Genomic DNA, 19,135 nt, shown 5'->3' with positions numbered 1-19,135 from the left:
AATGTATTATCGAAAGATAATTGCGCATGCAGTCAAGTATGTTCAGACGCGCGTAAAATCTAATTACATTGTTACGAATGCTTGCCTATTGAATTCCACGAGAAATGCATTTACAACGGATGCGCCGCAAATTCAAAGAATAAGAAAAAGTTACGATCATGGATTCTACGAGCCGAGGGGCTCGACGCGGACGAAATTTTTGTTCGCCTCGACTGTTACTTTCTTGTTCAAACTATTTGGCTTCGAGGAGGAAGAAAAAGATGATGTGGCGGAGTTAGAAACAACAATTAAACGATCAATTTTATTAATTCAGGTTAGGTATAATAAAATAGTCTTATTATAATGTCATATAAGAAGGAACCCGCCGACCGACGAGTTCAGACCTGTTCTACGCATGTTGGCGCTCATTGATGCCGGAACAAACTACTATTGGCTATACCCCAACCAATGCTCCCGCGGAGCCAATGAGCTCATTCTACATGCGTGAAACGGATTCCTTCTTATATGACAAGGAATGGGAATCAGAAAATAAAAAACCTTTCTGAATTGAATGCAAGTATTCTTTTAGTCGAATGTAATTTCAACGGCATTTCTTTTCCCATTATAGAAGGGAGAGTTTAATAAAGCGGAGCAAATGCTGCATATCGCATTGCGACAAGCTCAAACTTTACAGCACTACGATGGTATAACTTATGTTTACGATGTAATGGCAAATCTTGCGTATAGCCTAGATAACTTTAAGAAAGCAGAGAAGCTGTTTGTGTCAGTATTACAACGGTTAATAGCTAAGGGAACTCCGAAAGATGATTTAGCAGTTATCCATATCAGCCTTAAGATCGCTAACATGTGTGATAAAAGGGGAGACAAAGAGTAAGCAATTGCTCTTAGAATTTTACTACTTAATGTAACTATAATACTTCGTGTAACACTCTGTTTTATTAACACAGAAAAGCAGAAAGTGGTTACAGCTTTTGCTTGCAAAATTTACAAAAACATCTGGCTATGGACAGCGAGAACGTGGATGTTTTACAGTTATTAGGTTTAGGTTCGGAATGGTACGCAGCTATGCTCTTTTCGCAATCACGATACGCAGAAGCTCTCAGTTATTTAACTCGAGCCTACGATATCTCTTTAAAAATCAACGGCGAGGAACACGAGCAGACTGTTATTCTACTGAATGATATGGGAACCGTCAATTGCATGGTGAAAGAGTACGATCAGGCCATCCAATATTTATCTAGAGCCATAGAAATAGGTAATGTCAACGGAGAATCGATAGTTTCGTTATCCTTGAAAGTCATTCAAAGACAAATTATTACATTTGTAGGGAAAAAATTACCGGATATGTTGGATTTAGGCTCCATTCATGTTAATTTGGGGAACACCTTGATTTTAAAGGGATTATACGAAGAGGCGGAAAAGAGTTGTAACGAAGGAATGCGTTTGGCAAAGTCTAGCGATCATGAGGAATCTATAGTAGAAGCTGAGAAATGTCTTGAAAGGATAAAAAATATGATGTCCTAATACAGATGTAAATATAAAAAAGATTGTATTATACTTGTTTTAAAGTGTACGTCGCCAAAGAATAACGAGCACGCAACGTGAGTACAGTATATTTAACGCATAGATAGTATATCGTCTAAAAGCTATTGAACGGAATAATTATTCCATAATATATTGACTATGCAACTCAATAAAAACGATAATTGTTAGTTTTATAAATCTTTATTTTTCCCTTAGATCGAACTAAGAAGTTCTTGCTTTAGCATACAGTATCAGCTGGTAAAATCGTAACAAAATCTATAACAATTTGAGTGAAATTTAAAATATAATTTTCATTGTAGTACAGAATAAAATATGCATTTTTTTTATATATATATAGAAAACGTACAATTCTTTTGCTCAATTTACAGGAAGTATGTACATTCGTTTTATCTAAGGAATACTCGTACAAAATTAAGTATTTATAATGTAGAAAATATATCACCTTGGAGCATAAATAAATTTCTAGGGCGTTTTACAAAAACGAACATAACTTCGAGTCATTGAATAGAAATTGATTTCTATCGATGAACATGTTGATACTGATAATCAGTACCAATCGTACAAGATAAATTAATTGAACGTACAAGGAGACAGTTGATTATGTACGTGTTACCTCTTATGAGACTAGTTCGTCAGATTTTCCACTGTGTTTTAATATATTCTAATAACAAATATTTCAAGAACTTTGTTTTGTACGCATTCAATACAAGCTGAAGTTATTACTTTTCTGATTTCAATCAAAACGTGACTAATGCCGGGATCGATTGTATTCGTTTTTATACATATATTAACATTTGCTGTAAACATACGAGATAACACTGATTTCACTGGTATTCACATTATGGAACGTACTAGAACTCTCACTAACAAGGGGAGGACACCATGTAATAGACATCGATTTTGATGAACCTTGGCACGATGGATCTATGTCGAAAATAAGTAAATAGGTTTCCGAGAGTTTCAACCAATAGGCCTTAATAATAGAGATATTTACATATAAATTATTAAAAATTTCCATGTAAATATCTCTATTATTAAGGCCTATTGGCTGAAACGCTCGGACACCTATTTACTTATTTTCGACATAGATCCATCAAGCCAAGGCTCATCAAAATCGATGTCTATTATATGGAGTCCTCCCCTTGTAAGATCCGTCCATCGGAGAACAGAATTAGTCTTGTAAAAAGACGAGTTTCGATTTAGGATTCTTGTTATAGCAGTCAATATAAATCTTATGATGTAATCACAACTTATCAGTGAAGGAAAGTATGAATCTATTCATATTCTGCTATAAGTACCATCATATATACACCTAAGAGAAGCGCGATGATTTCTTTCACAGACTGTCCAAACTTAGTATCAATTAAAAGCTCTGGTATTACAGACACGGTTGCTATATAAATAAATCCTCCAGCTGTGAATGGAAGGATCCACGTGGTTGCGAGATCACCTGTAAGTTTCAGAATTACAATTTAAATGAAGTATTAAATGAATTTGTCATTTGTATTGTTATTGTAGTTGGTTCTCACCCATGCCTTCCGCAAGTAACGACACACAAGTCCCTAATAGAGCACCTATCGCAGTAGTAAGTTGAAGCATCATGGCCTATAATAAAGATTGTATTATATTACAGAAATATTTTAACAGTAATACTCTATTTCTCATATCTTACTTTCTTCTTACTATAACCACTTTGTATTAAAATAGCAAAGTCCCCAATTTCATGAGGCACTTCGTGTAACAGAATTGTGAAAGTGGTAATATAGCCAATATTGTTGCCGGCCAAATAGCTGGCTCCGATAGCGAGACCATCCGTGAAATTGTGTAAAAAGTCTGCAGCTAGGTTTAAATAGCCAGCAATCTGAATATTATTCTCAAGATCTACAGGTTCTTTGCGAGTTACGTCAGCCTCGTCAGAACTTCTTTGTAACTTGTTATCTTTATTATTCTCTTTCGATGTAGTTTCTTTGACGCTATGTACATGCAAGTGACTATCGTCAGTTTTTATAATCCTCACTGCTTTCTCGACGACTAAGAACACAATTATACCTAAGAGGACGCACAAACCGACAGACATATTGTGTCCATGAGGAGGTTCTTCGTCACTGTGGCTATGAGAATGTTCGTGCAAATGCGTTTCTTCGGTGGACTCGTGCGAATGAGGAACCAAAGCGTGAGGAATTAAATGCAGAAACGCGTCTCCCAGTAAGCCGCCAGATGCAAAACTTAACAGTATCTTGAGCAGTGGCTCGGATTCTTTTGTATTGTTCAGGGGTATAAAGAATAATATCAAGAACGGAGCTGCTGATATAAGTAAGGTCGATGCAACAGCTTTAAGAAACGCTTGATTAGGCGTCCTATCGGACGGAATTGATTTCTGTCGACCATCGGGGCTACTGTGCTCGTGCGAACCTTCATGATAGTGTACAGATTCTTTCCCTTGCTGATGTGCCTCGTTAGCCTGTTTGGTATACTTAAAACTTGGTGACTGGTCGTGGTGCTCGTGAGCCTGGCAAAGAGCCGGCAAGTTCAGAAATAAGAGCAATAGAAACGTGGCGAGCAAAATCTTCGAAATCCATTTGTTCGTGTGGATCCTCCGGTTATCCTCTGTCGCCGTGGGCATTTCTACGAATCTCCACGGACTGGTTAAAACACAACTGGCTGAACTGGCTCACGTATTTCCGTCGTCGTTGGTGTGATCTTAACATGCGTGCATAGGAATATAGAAACCACTATGTTACAGTTACGATATTAAACGCGGTAAAAAAGAAAATTGGAGAAAATGCAGCCACGTCAGAGAAGAATGCTTTATCAATATACTATGTGATGTATGATTTGATTCGCTTCTATTCGTTACTTTAAAAGTAGTACATTAATGTTGGCAATGCTGGACCGCTGATGGTGGATGCACTGAAAATTTCTAAATTCGAAATACAAACGGCAATCGAAATTTTCGAATCTCGATCAGAAACTTTAGCTGCGTAGTTGATTTTACAATCAATTTATTGTCGGCACGTGAACATTAAATACTGTACGATTTTGTTAATAGCCTCGTCCGCATAAATGGTGGAACTTCCGCAGGGAAGTTCGTTATACGCTGTACGCGTTTAGTGCGGTTGGCTGAAATATGCATGCGTAAGTATTTAATGCGTGTGCAGCTGTCAAAGGGCAGGTTTCGATGAGGTTAGTTAAGGGACACGAAATTTTTATAACGTGAATCTGTGTTTGAGAAATTCTCACGTATCTCGTCAATATGTCACGTAATACTTTGAAGCCTTTAGGGCACGGATTCTGCGATGCCATTTTTTCAAGCTCTCCTATTAATTTCAACAAGGAGAACACAAATTCTCTTAATAAAAAGTGAGTTTACATTTATATTTGACAACGTGCGCCACAATTTTTATTATAATCCCCGATGTATTGTTTTTTTTAGAGACAATACGTGTCCTAGCATATTTGGCACTGGCACGCCTCGCAAAGCCACAGATAATCAAAACAAAGGCAAATACTTTAGAGATGCAAAGCAGCAAATCTGTCCTGACACCGAGGTAGTCGAGAATTCAAGATTGATGAATACACCAGTCAGCGTGAATTTCAGTCGTTCAAAGTCTGTGACTGTGCTTCAAAGGAAACAAGCTCTGTTCCCTGAGAATATAATCCCCAATGAAAAATGTAAAAGTTCTACGAGAGTAGCGTCCGTAATGAACGATAAGGCACCAACTACGCACTTTTGTACTCCTAAGCAATACAAGCCACACAATGTTGCGAGCAGTACAAAAATAAATATTCTGCCTTTAAACAGAACACCGATAAAGCGTTACTTCAGCGACAATGTTCTGCCTCAAGCTACACCCGACTGCTTCAGCGTGGTTCAAGTGGAGACACCGAGCGTTAAATCGAACGACATTGGTATGGAAGACCAAACAGTGTGCGAAGGGGAGAATAGTAATTTAACAGTGGGGATACGTGTTAGGCCTTTAAATGCGAAGTAAGTTTTTTCTATTAAAAAGTCATTGACATTGCGATACAGGATAATTTTGTAATATTTTCATATCATTTAGAGAACTGAGCGATTCAAAGATTTCCTCAATCGTGGAGATAAGTGGTCAGAATATTATTGTAAAGTGCGAATCTGCTCAGCATAGTTTCATGTATGACCACTGCTTTATATCTAATGCGGATTCAGCCAGATCTGGTAGAGCCAGCCAAGAAACTGTATTTAAAAATATGGTTCTGCCGCTGGTTCAGAGCGCTTTCGAAGGATACAATGTTTGCTTGTTTGCTTATGGACAAACAGGCTCTGGTAAAAGTTACAGTATGATGGGCCAGGAATCCACGCAGATAAATTCACTGCCATTCGACGAAGCAACTGGTATTATCCCAAGATTCTGTCAAGAAGTATTTACGAGGATGTCTACTAATACGAACACTAAGACTACAGTAGAAATTAGTTACTTTGAAATCTATAACGAGAAGATACACGATCTTCTAACAAATGTTAACAATGGAGTGAAAAGAGCACCTCTGAAAGTGAGAGAACATCCTGTCTTCGGCCCATATATCGTCGATTTGAGCCAACATTGTGTACAGAATTATAAAGACTTGCAGGTGAGCTTATAATCATGTGTAATAGGAATATTGTTTAGTTGCCTAAATAATCATTATAAACACGTTCATTTCAGACTTGGCTTAAAGTGGGTAATTCACAGCGAGCTACAGCAGCAACTGGGATGAACGAGAAAAGTTCACGATCTCACAGTATATTTAGCATTATATTAACACAAACACAGCTCAACGGTCAATTAGAAAATGAGCCCGTAGATGCTAGTCGTCGTAGTAAAATTAATCTAGTAGACCTAGCTGGAAGTGAGAGATTAAGTCAAACTTGTGCCAGTGGTGACAGATTGAAGGTCTGTTTTATTACATTCAAATGTTTAATCGTATTTTATAATCCGTCTTTTCTAACGCAGTACGTTCGTTTAACAGGAAGGTGTATCCATTAATAAATCGCTACTCACGCTGGGAAAAGTGATCGCGTCTCTTGCCGAAAATACAAATAATCGCAAGCGAGGTTTCGTTCCATATCGAGAATCGGTTCTTACATGGCTGTTGAAAGTAAGTAAAATTCACCTGCATTATGCGCGGAGAGCAAAATGTTAGAGGAGCAGAAAAAGGAGATACTATTTCGCTAAATAATTTTCATTTTATTGCTTCGCATTAACAATACTTGTTAACAGTTTGCAGACATTATGACGATAACATTATTTTAGCGATCATATGAAAAAAACTTGATCGTTACTTAAACGAACGATTTCTTCTCTAATATACTGTAATACGCTTACAAACTAAGTTAGGTACTTATCTTAGAAGACGTTTCTTCCAATACAGCTTCGCGTGTAAATTCAGTCTTACAGATTATTCAATTCGCCGTTGAATATTTTCTTAATTCTAATTCCCCGTTGTTGATAAAAATTTATCAGTGAAACAGCGCAAACCGTGCATTGTTTCTATAGAATAGAGACCCAACATTTATACTTATAACGTAAATGCTATCTTTTTCATATTATGCGCGTGTGTAATGACATTTTACACAATGAACAGTCTATTGGAAGAAACACAGTAACATTAATAATGTATGCATAATTCTAGAATTCTGCATATTTAGAAATAGTGCGGTCGTAAATTAGGCGCGACCATGAACAGAAGTACGTTCTGAGTATTGGCACAAGTGATTGTAAAGGATAAAGGAGAGGGGAGGTCGCGACCTTACCATGAGCATATCAAGCATCCCCACTAGAAAGTGGCTTGCGCTTATCAGTTCAGTCGTTCAACCCCCGTTGGCCCGGTGAGTCAAGGCCTGCTTCTGTCGGTCACTTCGCCCCATTTACGATTTCACTATTTTCCCATCGCCGACATCAATACATAGTAAGTAGTGCATATTAAGTATGCATATGTTCTTCCATATTGCATTTCACCGCGGAATACCTGGTATTCTTTATCAAAATGTATGAGACCTAAACAGCGTTTAGAATTCCAGTGCTGTGACGTGTTAGAATGCCCTGCGTGTTTAGTGTCATATATACGCATCATTGCTACACGTAAAATTCAACCCATTTCGGCTCGGATCTTTCGAAAAATACATTAATATTATGCAGCGTGCAATCATACGACATCACTTCAGTCGTATTATTTATCTTCGGTCTCCTTCGATTCATTGGAGACTTTTAAGCTTTCAGTTTGGCCTTCGGATGGTTGTTGATGCTCGATCTTCGCGGTCTCGCCTCTGATATTCGCGGCGTCCTGCTCCTCTTCTTCCTCGTGGATTTCTTGGCAGGAATTCTTCCGCGACTTGCCTCTTATGTAAGCGGCTAGACTTCTTCTTTTACTCTCCCGGCATAAGTGGCAGTTGTCTTTTGAGAGCAGCTTCTGTTCGTGATGTTGCTGTGGCAGTCGTTGGCACTGATTCTGCGCAGATCTTCCTGGAAAATAAATGGTTTCCTCTATTGCAATTTACTGCTTCCTATGAGATATTAGATACAGCATATTTCTAATTATTAGGCTTCGCAGGGATAGGAGGTTTAAACTGAGAAGACATTAGACATTAATCTAGAATTTTGTGAAAGTTGTTCAAAGTACTCTTACAAAATTCTAGATTAATGTCTAATGTCTTCTCAATTTCTTTAAAGTTATTCAAAGTACTCTAATTATCTCTATCACTGTAATAAAAACTGCAGCAGAAAAAATGGATCCTGTAGTGCCTACATAGATCTCTATCTAGAAACTGTATTTCGTGGTCAACGGTACGGAAGGCGTTTCCAAATACAGCGTGCTGTGCTGCACGTAGGCCACCTGCAACCCTTCCGCGTGCTCCTGACGTATCTTCCACACTTCTCATCCAATGGGACAATGTGATGATTAGCACGTATCTCCGGCACTCACCGCCCCCCACGCGAAGCCCCTCGAAGCGTGAAGTACATTTAATTACGTTTGATTAACAGTCGATTGAGATCATCGCGACCAGATAAAGAACACTTAGAGATAAAAAAAAGCTAAAGTTTATAATGAATATTCTTACTCCAGACAACAATGGAATACTTTCATCCGATAACAGGTAATCGAACACCTATCTTCTATTTCCTATTATTCGAATCACGGCCGCCCAGACACCTGGCCCGGCTCTAACTCTCAAACACTGTTCAATCAACTTTCCCATTTCTTCTATTTACAGATCGATAGATAGATTAAGGTCTCCTTGTCTTTTGCAAACGGGCCAGCCAGAAATAGACTCGCGTGCACAGGCACGCGAGTTTATTAACTTGAAAATCGGGTTTCTGCAGCAGCAGACCAGCCGTTTCGAGATGTAATATTACAGGCATGTGTACAGACACAGGGGAACAAGGATTACTCTCGTACATGAATAATTTGCGATCTTTGTTCGCCTAAAGAGGTGATAGCGATTCATACGGCGTACCTTTAGTCGCGCGCGTTATTTATAACTTTGTTTACCTTGCGTCAGTAGTGCCACGCCGGTGGCGTATTGTATTTTTAGATCGCTGATATGTCTTGCCACCTTTGCGTGCATAAATATTCGTGGCATAAAATGCGAAGGAGGTATATAACGATCGTTTGCATATTATCTTACAAAGATACTTATCCGACCGCGGATCGCGACGATGGTAAACATGTTTTCAGTATCTCGAATAGACAGCTCGTGTCGTCTCCCTGTTCCTTTAATCAGATATGCTGTCCCTTTAATCAGATATGCGTGGCAACTTGCTTGTATTATCTCCTCATTTTGTCGCGATCAAGGTCTTCCGCCGGCAATTAATCAATCCGCTCCGCGACGCGTTGATATTCTTGTTTACGCATCTGGACCGACTCCGCCGTGATTTTTCGATCATCGCGTTGATAATTGCAAGCGTATAATGTATGATAAATAATGCAGAAAACCACCTTCGGCCGGCCGGCCACCTCCCCACCGGGATGATAACGCGCAAAGGGAGGGGCAACTGCGTCGCATAGAAAATACCTGAGAGAGTTGTTCCCTTGGCCCCGACTTCGCGAGCATCCGATTCGAAATACCGAACTCACGTAACATATTTGCCATTTAACTACCTGTTGAACTTTGAATGCGATTTGATTAAAGAACCTTTGACGACGCGTATCTCCGACGGGGGAAATCAAGGTTCCTTATATAGCGAACGGTGTTCCGATACAGCTTTCGCGCCGAGTACGTGCGACTTTACTCAACGCGTACACGATCGTAATGCTTTCCCTGTGGTACGATCTTTATTTTTAATGAAAAACGATAATTCCGCGCGCGAGATAGCAGGCGAACGATGTTAATTTACTGGAGGCATCTAAACACCGCGGAAAATTGTAACCGACGCGAGTCTCTCCACCCGGGGCAGCGTTTATTTGCGTACGAATATGCTTGCCAGCTATGTTTATCTCGCAGAATAATAGAAGCGTTCGTTTAATCACGATGATTACCCAGCGTAGCAGAAAAGAAGCGAATGGATATCTCGACCCCGCTCGGAAATACGATCATTTGTCTGAAATCGGAGTCTGCGTGAACGATAGGAGGCAACGAGTGACCCTCAGTCTTATCTTTAATTTGCGATGCGGCATGTTGTTGCCGCGAGCTCGTGCGATGACACGGGAATAGGTGAAAGCGATCTGTTTACTCTCGACTGGAACGTACCGGCGTTAAAGTAATCACTGTTCCAGGGCTGCTCGTAGTCCCTGTACTGGTGATTCCTGAAGAGGCCGTAGGTCAGCACCTCGGGGACGTAGACTAGATCCATCCTGGTTTATTCTGTTTTATTCCTCTTAGCGTAGAGATCTATTCACATATCCACGCACGTGGACCAGTCTCTGCTCCCTCCGTATCTCCTTTTTCGTCAGCTTACGCCCAAGTGCGTCTTAATCCACGCCCGTACCGGACTCGTCGCGGTGTACAACGCACGCCTCGTGTTAATTCTTTCCCACGGAACCACGCGAGCTTGCTCTTTTTAAAACGTACTGGCGACTCTTCGCGCTAGAGCGGAGGAGAGTCGTCGTCGGTGCTCCTTCGTTCGCCGATCGGGAACGATTCGTTATTCGATATTATGCAATGTAAATAGGCGGTTGCTGAAAATCGGGATCACGGTGCGCTCAAATTGACACGGCGTTTTGCTTCAAACTAAACGTGCATGGACGCTGGTGCACGTAATGTTTATCTGTCCGGGTTCTCCCTCTCCACCAGCTCTCGTCTCTCCTGTCCTCCCTTCACCCCTCTTTTCTCCTCTCCTCTCCTCCTCCTCTTACCCACGCCTTTCCACCAGAATCCTCGCCCCTCCATTTCTTCCAATTACCTACGCGATTTTCTCGCGCATTTTGCGACTTTCAAAATGTCTTTCGCGGTCGTCAATTTGCCCCTTTACACCCCCCCCCCCTGAAAAGTTTCCCCAACTTATGCGTATCTCATGTGCGCGCGCTGATTTTGTTAGTCGAGTAAGCTATCCCCGTATCGATCACTAAAAGAGCCTGTCGATCTTGACGGATCATTCTCCCCTATCACTTTGTTATGCAGTCGCGTTTGATGTACATATATGTGTGTGTTATTTTGCCAAGGAACAAGCGGACGGAGGATGCTAATTGCGTGTAAATTTCGTGGCACCTTGCGAGAGTGTCAGCGCGATGCAAAATATTCGCGGCTAAATGCGCGATAGAAATAGTATGTTTACTCGGTGTCTGAATTGTACGCAGCGAGTATGTTTACCTTGGGGATCTATCGTTGGAAGCAGAAAATTGCACGAGAGATTAATTCGGTCGATTATCGTCGTTCTCTATGATACGAGTGCCGTTGTAGTATATAAATGCAAGTTCAGTGATAATCCGTCGTTTATCATAGAGACATGCGTCATCGTATACTATTTTTCCTTTGCACAAATATTTGTCACACGTTTCTGCATACAATGGACACGAAACAAGACTCTAAGTAGCGCCTTTACCGTGGCTGATTAACACGCTGCCGCTATTTCTTTGCGTCATTTACGGGAACGTTTTCTCCCCGAGCAGCTGTAATTACGGAGAAAAATAAATGTGAATATGTATGTCTTGTTTCAGGGTAGCATAAAAAGATTACGGAGCTGTAGCGTCAGATAACAGTAAACTCAATCGTATAATGATCCTTTTTCACATTAACGTGACATTAATAAGTATCTAAAGAATATAAGACCGGTGGGTCTATTTTTATCGCGTGCGATGGAGATGAGCTATTGTATGCGTTCCTCCTTTGTGGCTCTGGATAAACTGATAAGGATCCTTCGATTAAAAGCTTGCGCGAAATACGGTCCAGATGACTGAAATCGATAACGTATCTGACATAAAGGGAGCACTCTTAATTAAAGCAGATTTACAAGCACGCAAAATTTTATCCGCCGCCTTAGCGATAAGGAATTCACATCGAAACTTAAGAATCCAGGGATACCCTGAGATGGATGGTTGTTCAAACGCGCGTTAAAACAATATTGAAGCGATAACACACGCTTGTGTAAAAAATGGTGGAAACTTTTTTCTTTTTTTCCATTGTAGAACATCGACTCAACTTTGCACGCCTTTGTGTACACGCAAGGTCTTGGGAGATTTCATGCTCTGTTTGAGGGGCCTTATCATTTTATTAGTTGCGTCAGGATAACGTTGGGAAATAAGCGTCAAGGTGCGATCGATAACGGAGCGGGTGCTACGCAGGAAAAGATTCGAGTGCAATCATTCTTTTTGAACAGTTTTATCACCTATATCTGATAAGTACTTATGCGTAAGAGTCGCGAGATTACGTCTGGTAGAACGCGACGGTCGAAATGTGACATTGAGAGCGCCCTTTCGTGCGCACAATTTAACACAATTTAACAGACTTAACTTTAGCGGCGAACCAAGGCGGTTGAAGTCTCCCCGTTAATGAGGAATCCTTCGCCGATGAAACGAGGCTTCAACGGCCTTGTCACAGTTTCCGTATTGGAAAGCGCTTTTGTCCAGCGTTCCGCTCTGTTATTCGCGAGGAAATTCAGCTATTTTATGTTAATAAATCGTTTTTGCATTGTTCAGGAAAGTCTCGGAGGAAATTCGAGGACAGCGATGCTCGGGACTGTTTCACCGGCCAGTATTCACGTGGATGAGACACTTGCGACTCTTCGGTACGCTTGCCAGGCTCGGGCGATCGTCAACCGTGTCCGGATCAATGAAGATCCGCACGAGAGATTAATTCGGTAACAGAACTTCAATAGATATTCTATGAATCGCCTAGTGTTGATTCATAGTAAGCTTCATTAAGCGAGGGTGTTGCGTGTTCCACGACAGATGAAGATATATTTCTTATTCGTTTCAATGCGCGCAAGTGCACTTTGAAAGTTCTTGAAGGGAATGGGCCTTGGAGCTTCAAAAAATAAAGAAAAACAAAAAACAAAGTGCACTCGCGTGTCATCGATACGTAATGTTCAATTAATAACAAGTCCAACCTATGGCTTTCAACATGCGTAACCGTGACTTTCTCCAACAGTGAGCTGAAGGCGGAAGTGTTGCGATTACGAGGCGTACGCGAAGGATATGAGAGGCAATTAGGAGTCGTCCCGAGGAGACTTCTCGATTGCATCGAGCCGATCGCTCCGAATACCCATGAAATCAAACAGAAACAGCAAGAGATCGATAAACTGAAGGATCAGCTGAAGAAGACCGAGGAACAACTTGCGACCACTCAAATGTAAGCCGACTTCAAGGAGTTACCCTTATCGCATGAGGAAAGAACTTACGTAACTCTTCGTAGTTTTTAAAGAAATATCAACAGTGGTGTGAAAACATTTCATGAACATGAATAATTGCCGACGTTTCCTTAACGCGTATGGATATCCGCAATACATAATACAATTTACCGTCGATTAGGAATTCGCTGCTCAAAATAATTAGACGATACCGAGAAACGAAACGATTATTTGAATAAGTGGCCTGATTATTTTGAGCACCGTGCCTTCCAAGAGTGGCGTGTGATCGGTCTGGTATGTTAGGTCGATGTCCTGCTCCGTACCGAAGGATCAGCGTGCGTACTCGATAGAAACCTAAGATATTCAGTCGCGTGTAATTGCAGGTCATGGCTAAAAAAGTTACGAGAAACCGAGGAGAGAAAAGATTGCGAGTTAAAGTACTTGCGTCGCTGCGGGATCGCCATCGAGATCGATCTCCACGAGAAGGACAAGCAGCCTTGTTTAATAAATCTCGCGGCCGACCCTATACTGTCCGGTACGCTTTTGTATCTAATTCCTCCAGGATTGGTTCGCATCGGCAAAAACTCTGGGCCCCAAAGCTCCTCCAAAAGTTTGGATATCCTGCTGGACGGGCCGCTGGTTAGGCCATTGCACTGGTTAGTCTACGGGTCGTTTGCTGTTCCACCATTTAAAACGTTCGATCGGACTTGTCTACTTCGTCTCAGCGCTCGTCTTTCCTATCCCCCTGCGTGCAACCTTGCACGTGTTTTCGTGAATTGTGATTCGCCGGTGCATGCTCCTAGTCCTCGTACACGGTGTGGTGCGTCTCAACTGATGTCCATTGAACTTGCATCACGATTAATACGTCAATGGTTTCGATTAACTTTGCATGATGATTTTCTGTTGCCGTGTGGTGTGAGTGGTTTCGAGCTGGATTGCTAGGATTCTAAATCTCGCATTTCAACAAGTGCGGATAAGGAAGCTGAATATTCTGGATAACTTTTACACGCACGTGGTTGACGGTGTTTTCTTTTATATGCTGCACTCTAACGTTATGTCGTTTTAACACCTCTGATCGTTCGTGTTTCCTTTAATCGTCTTTTGTGTATTTAACAGCACTATTGAAAACAGTGGCGGGAGACTCACACTGTCTTCAGAAATGGATGGAGACACGTACGTTAACGGGCAGGTATAACGGATATTCACATTATTTATCATTACCGTATCCCTCGTTTTAAGCCAAATGTTTATCCTGTTGTAGATAGTAACCGGCAAAGTTACTCTCAAACACGGTGACCGTCTCGTAATCGGTGGCAATCATTACTTCAAACTTCTAAATCCACACGATAAGCTTAGCAACAGACAAGTCTCCGCGCAAGCTGTGGATTACGAGTTTGCTCACCAAGAAATCCTGAAAGTGCAGGAGGAGAAGTATGTTTCTTTAAAAATCTTTATTTACCGAGCACGTGTCATAAGAAGCCATTAATAGAACTTAATCTGTAGATTAAGAGCCGAGTTAGAGGAAAGCAAACAGAAAGCGATAGAGGAATTGGAGAGCGCGAAGCAAGAAGTTGAGATGCAACTGGGATCACAGAAGCTATCGTACGAGCGTAAGATCGAGATCCTTGGCTCCACGGTGGAGGAGCAGAAGCTCGCGTTACAACAGATTCATCGAAAGAAGAAGGAACTGGAATTGGAAAAGGAACTGCTTGCGAGCGAGGTCGAAACGAATAATAGATTGAAGCAGATACAGTCAGAGCAGAAGAGAGTTAGCGTGGTGCCGTACCAGTCCACTTTCCTACAGGAATTAGAAAGTATTTTGAACGAGAAAACAGCAGACGCAGAGTTCGCCCTGAAAATGAAAACCAGCGCGGGGGCAATACTCGATGGTGGTATTAGTCTACATGAAATGCAAATATTAGTGAGGGAGGCTACCGAACGATGCAGAGAAGTCGGGATTAATTACGTACGTAAATGTAAATATAGGCAATGCTTCGGGATGTACACTCTTAAATACGATTATGTAATCGGTTCGGTTGTATTTCAGGAATTTGATCAGCAACAAGTGATTGTAAATAAAAGTCTGAAACCAGTGATTCGTATACGGGACAGAGACTGTATGAAGGAAACCCTTTGGCAGCCAATGCGATTTTTGGACTGGGTTCATCGTTTGCGAGATTACGATATAGAGGATTCGATAAAGGAACTTCATACAACGGACGAGACTTGGGAACCGTATGAAAATACAGAAACCTTCGAGGATTCCCTGAACAGTAGTCGAATCTCGATAAACATGACTCCAGTAAAGAAGCATTTAAACGAAAGCTTACAGCAATTGTCCGTAGATACGTCTGTACTTGGAAGTACGTTCGCTAATCAAACAGTCGACTGTTCCAGAGACCAAGAGACTGTAGACACTTGTCTTGTACAAATAGAACAGGCTGCGAAAACTTTGCGCAGGCTGTGCGATAAAAATGGTAAAATTCAAGTTGTTAGCGAATCTCTTAATAGTATGCAGAATATTATCGATAGAATGCGTGGAATTTTAGAGGAGAGAGACATGTGCGAATACACGCACGAAACTGCCATTTCTATAGAAAATTCTATTGCTACTGTATCTGAAAAGTGTGACATTATAGATCTGACTCTTCCCGAAGATTGTGATACAAAAACTGCTGCTTCGCCGACAAAATCTACTTTACGCAGTAGTAGTAGAAATTTTGAGAGAACCGTTCAGAAAAACGTGAGATTCATCGATAGATTGAAAGAGTTGACTTAGCGACAGGAGAAGTATTTGTCTAAATTGGGATTTTACAGGGGAATACGTTTAAAGAATGTTATGTATCCCGGAAGAATTTCTTTATGCAAATAAAGAATGTAAAGTTCTTCATAGTGATCCAAAATAAGATTATATAATATTTATGTATGTACATTACGGATAGAGGATATTTCTATTTTCTTATACGACATTCGATTAGGGAGTGTAAGATCTGTAATTACATTACTATAGTATCCTTTTCTGCTCAGTGAACCAGATTCACCTTCGCATTGACAAAATATCTCTAATGTTATAAACTACGCACATTAGGTAACGCAATTAAATACTTTTTGTTTTAATGTAGTTATTTGATATATGCTTTGTATATTCCATGGACTGACTATAAAAAATAGGAGCAATAATTTAAAGTCCATGTATATGAACATATATAAAATGTAAGTTTTTTAGTTTGTTTAGTGCAGAGATTAATAACACGAGGCTAACGAGATGCAATAACTACGAATTTATTAAGTTCAACTTTTATACACAACTAATCGAAATAATCTTCAATGTCTATATCAGGATTTAATAAGTCTTCGCCGTATATACTTAAATCTAATTGATTAAGTATTAAGTTTTCACACATCTCTTCCAAATCGGTGTCTCCGATCAACACTGCCCCCTGCATTTTGCCATCTTTTAGGATGAGTTTTATATATTCCTCCCCTTTAGTCATTCGCAACAGAATCTCGTAACTGTTGTCCAATCTTTGCCCATTATATAATCCAAGCAGAACTACTTTGTAACCAAAGAACTTAGTGACATGAGTAAAGAGTTCGAAACAAAAGTCTTGCAAAAAATCTTCGTTCTTTAATTTCGAAACCATCGATTTCGCCGCGTAACGTCCCATTTGATGAGCCTGTGTCCACAGTCTCATTTGAAACCAATGTCTCGCTAGATCCCATCCTGCACTGCATACATCTCCAGCAGCATATACATCCTGTTCCGAGGTTTCCAGCTTCCAATCCGTCAGCAGGCCTCCATCGTCTCCTTTCGCAAGGTTCTCCAAGCCCGTTATATTAGAATTTGGTACCACACCTGTTGCCGATACAATAAAATCGCAACCGATAATCTTCCCATTCGTTAGCTCAACGTATACAGGCCACTCCGCTGTGGAATCAAATTCCTTTCGCTCCGACGCATCGAGGATTTTTACCACCTCGCACTCGTGTTCTACTTGTATCTTTTTAGATTGAAAAGCAGTACTGTTTATATCAAAATTATTATGCCAGTCCGGACCCAAAGCTGGTCCACCTTTTATATTCGCAGCACCAGATACAATGTACCTCATTCTTTTAGTCGGAGCCTTTACGGGTGCACTAGTCCCGTACACCTTGTGCATGAAAAATTCTGCGGCCCCAGGATCGACGAATGTCGCGGAAATGTGTTTGTCTTTAATTACCCATATCATTTCGACCCCGCTAACTTCATGAACAATTTCAGTAGCGATACCTCCGTTTCCAACTACTATAATTCTTCTCGAATGTTTTATTCTTTGGGAAAATTGTACGACGGATTCCGTGTCTCGGATTCCCAGGATAAAATCATTATGCTCCGCTATCAGTTTCGGCTGAGCGCCATTGCAAAGACACAGCATTTTATAATTTATAATTCTTCCATCTTTGGTTTCTATTCGTTTATTTGGTATATCGAATTTGATTACAAAATCGTGAATAATTTTTAACGACTCGTGCTTCTGGGTGAAGTGCGCGGCATCTATTTCTTCTATATTAAACTGCATTAACATTTTACCAAGGGGAACTATATTCGTAACAGCTTTTATTAAAGGGCTTGCTGTAATCAGGATTACGTCTTCGTTCGGGGCGAGGAAACCTATGCTTTCGGTGCAGGATACTCCAGCGATACCACCTCCCACTATTGCAAATGTACAGTTCATTTCTTCTTTCTCCATATTTGGATCGCTTATGTCTTAGGACAGTGCGAGTTTCTAAACGAGATCCAGTTTATGACTTTCCCCACTCTGAGTAATCGTACTGTCTAAAGGGAACGTCGAACGTGAGCAGACCATATTCTTTCGCTTTAAATATAGCAACGAGTAGATTATTGTGAGCCTTTTGGCAAAGACCGGTTTTCCTAAAAGGAAGTAACGAGTGTGTACATAAATATATTAGATTGGTATCGATATTCAAAGCAGTTAAACTTACTTGTAACTTAAGGTTTCCCCATTGTGTTCGGAAATAAACTGTTTCAGTAAATCAATATTACGGTAATCGACGATTAGATATTCATCCCTACATATTGGGCATGGGCTACCAGTATCAACTATATTATTTCTCTAAAACAATTTGTGAAGTAAAGAATAGAAAAGGATTCGAATTTCAAATTTGCTTTTGGAACACTTACTATGCAAGTTTTGCGTGTCTTTTCTGGCGGAAACTGTCCTTTGAAATTTCTTCTATAAAACTTCCAAACAGGGAAATTTCCGTAAGTTTGCTTATAAGCTGAAATATATTCTCATGTATGCTTAATTCACAGTGGAGAAAATTAATTTCACGTTTGTACGTACCAACGCTTTGCAAATATTTTATACTAGTCTCTACAGGAATAATTACACTTCTGTCCTTCAAGGGGTCTACTTGTTTATCCGCAGGTACTATATTTTCATTGAATCGTGGAAACGTAGAGCATATAAATCTCGTAGGTATAACCTAAAAAATAATTTATATGTAAAGGGGTACATTGGTTTTGTTAATAATCACTTTATTAATCCTTACTTTCGCAGTTAAATTACTTCGTAAGATTGAACCGGTCAATTGGAATCTATTTATTAGTAGTGACATTATTTATTCTTTAATATAAATTTTTCCTGTAAAAAACTATATCACGCTAAGAGACCATTCGTATGATAAGTAATTAGTCCAGAAACTAGAATTCTTGAAAGTGACTAAATTCAAGTGAAATATGTTCTATCGATTATCTTAATCTTACAGTACTATTAAAGTAATATTACAATCTTTTCTACTATATATTAACGTTTTTTTCATTTTTTTTGCTCTATAATAAGCAAAAAAAA

At 40.2% G+C, this 19,135-nt stretch overlaps 6 protein-coding genes across 8 annotated transcripts; 2 read left to right on the top strand and 4 right to left on the bottom strand.

The window, feature by feature from the left end:
- The first annotated feature begins 1 nt into the window (after position 1).
- On the top strand, positions 2-3,202 carry Ttc19 (tetratricopeptide repeat domain 19). 2 transcript variants are annotated; one of them, XR_013087362.1, is made up of 5 exons: positions 2-313; positions 608-870; positions 948-1,255; positions 1,328-1,601; positions 1,741-3,202. XR_013087362.1 is itself a non-coding variant. In XM_076829073.1 (4 exons), exons 1-4 carry the CDS (start codon positions 2-4, stop codon positions 1,522-1,524), a joined length of 1,080 nt encoding a protein of 359 aa, XP_076685188.1. In that variant the 3' UTR covers positions 1,525-1,712. The 2 variants fall into 2 exon arrangements, 1 of the variants encoding a protein (XP_076685188.1); XM_076829073.1 differs by lacking the exon at positions 1,741-3,202 and having other exon boundaries at positions 1,328-1,712.
- Catsup (zinc transporter catecholamines up) lies at positions 2,728-4,168 on the bottom strand. Its single transcript, XM_076829068.1, has 3 exons — positions 3,218-4,168; positions 3,075-3,150; positions 2,728-2,995 (listed from the first exon to the last, which is right to left on the bottom strand). Exons 1-3 carry the CDS (start codon positions 4,166-4,168, stop codon positions 2,820-2,822), a joined length of 1,203 nt encoding a protein of 400 aa, XP_076685183.1. The 3' UTR covers positions 2,728-2,819.
- Positions 4,169-4,485: 317 nt separating this feature from the next.
- Positions 4,486-16,469, top strand: Neb (kinesin family member nebbish). 2 transcript variants are annotated; one of them, XM_076829046.1, is made up of 12 exons: positions 4,486-4,905; positions 4,979-5,533; positions 5,607-6,153; positions 6,228-6,455; positions 6,532-6,660; positions 12,634-12,794; positions 13,085-13,285; positions 13,667-13,939; positions 14,400-14,472; positions 14,545-14,714; positions 14,787-15,249; positions 15,331-16,469. In XM_076829046.1, the coding sequence occupies exons 1-12, from the start codon at positions 4,799-4,801 to the stop codon at positions 16,060-16,062; spliced, it is 3,639 nt and encodes a 1,212-aa protein (XP_076685161.1). In that variant the 5' UTR covers positions 4,486-4,798; the 3' UTR covers positions 16,063-16,469. The 2 variants fall into 2 exon arrangements, with proteins under 2 accessions (XP_076685161.1, XP_076685162.1); XM_076829047.1 differs by lacking the exon at positions 13,667-13,939.
- Positions 6,729-10,780, bottom strand: LOC143377601 (uncharacterized). The gene is made up of 2 exons (XM_076829076.1): positions 10,250-10,780; positions 6,729-8,024 (listed from the first exon to the last, which is right to left on the bottom strand). The coding sequence occupies exons 1-2, from the start codon at positions 10,350-10,352 to the stop codon at positions 7,732-7,734; spliced, it is 396 nt and encodes a 131-aa protein (XP_076685191.1). The 5' UTR covers positions 10,353-10,780; the 3' UTR covers positions 6,729-7,731.
- A 72-nt stretch (positions 16,470-16,541) lies between the features above and the next one.
- Positions 16,542-18,013, bottom strand: Pyroxd1 (pyridine nucleotide-disulfide oxidoreductase domain 1). The gene has a single exon (XM_076829067.1). The coding sequence runs from the start codon at positions 18,011-18,013 to the stop codon at positions 16,592-16,594; it is 1,422 nt and encodes a 473-aa protein (XP_076685182.1). The 3' UTR covers positions 16,542-16,591.
- A 40-nt stretch (positions 18,014-18,053) lies between these two features.
- On the bottom strand, positions 18,054-19,091 carry Mrps18b (mitochondrial ribosomal protein S18B). The gene is made up of 5 exons (XM_076829074.1): positions 18,837-19,091; positions 18,629-18,770; positions 18,466-18,563; positions 18,267-18,397; positions 18,054-18,195 (listed from the first exon to the last, which is right to left on the bottom strand). Exons 1-5 carry the CDS (start codon positions 18,900-18,902, stop codon positions 18,066-18,068), a joined length of 567 nt encoding a protein of 188 aa, XP_076685189.1. The 5' UTR covers positions 18,903-19,091; the 3' UTR covers positions 18,054-18,065.
- Between the last annotated feature and the right edge of the window lie 44 nt (positions 19,092-19,135).

Source organism: Andrena cerasifolii, chromosome 16 (assembly GCF_050908995.1).
Source record: "Andrena cerasifolii isolate SP2316 chromosome 16, iyAndCera1_principal, whole genome shotgun sequence".
Classification (NCBI taxonomy): domain Eukaryota; kingdom Metazoa; phylum Arthropoda; class Insecta; order Hymenoptera; family Andrenidae; genus Andrena; species Andrena cerasifolii.
The sequence above is the reverse complement of the archived record's forward strand: the minus strand, read 5'-3'. Positions and strand labels throughout refer to the sequence as shown.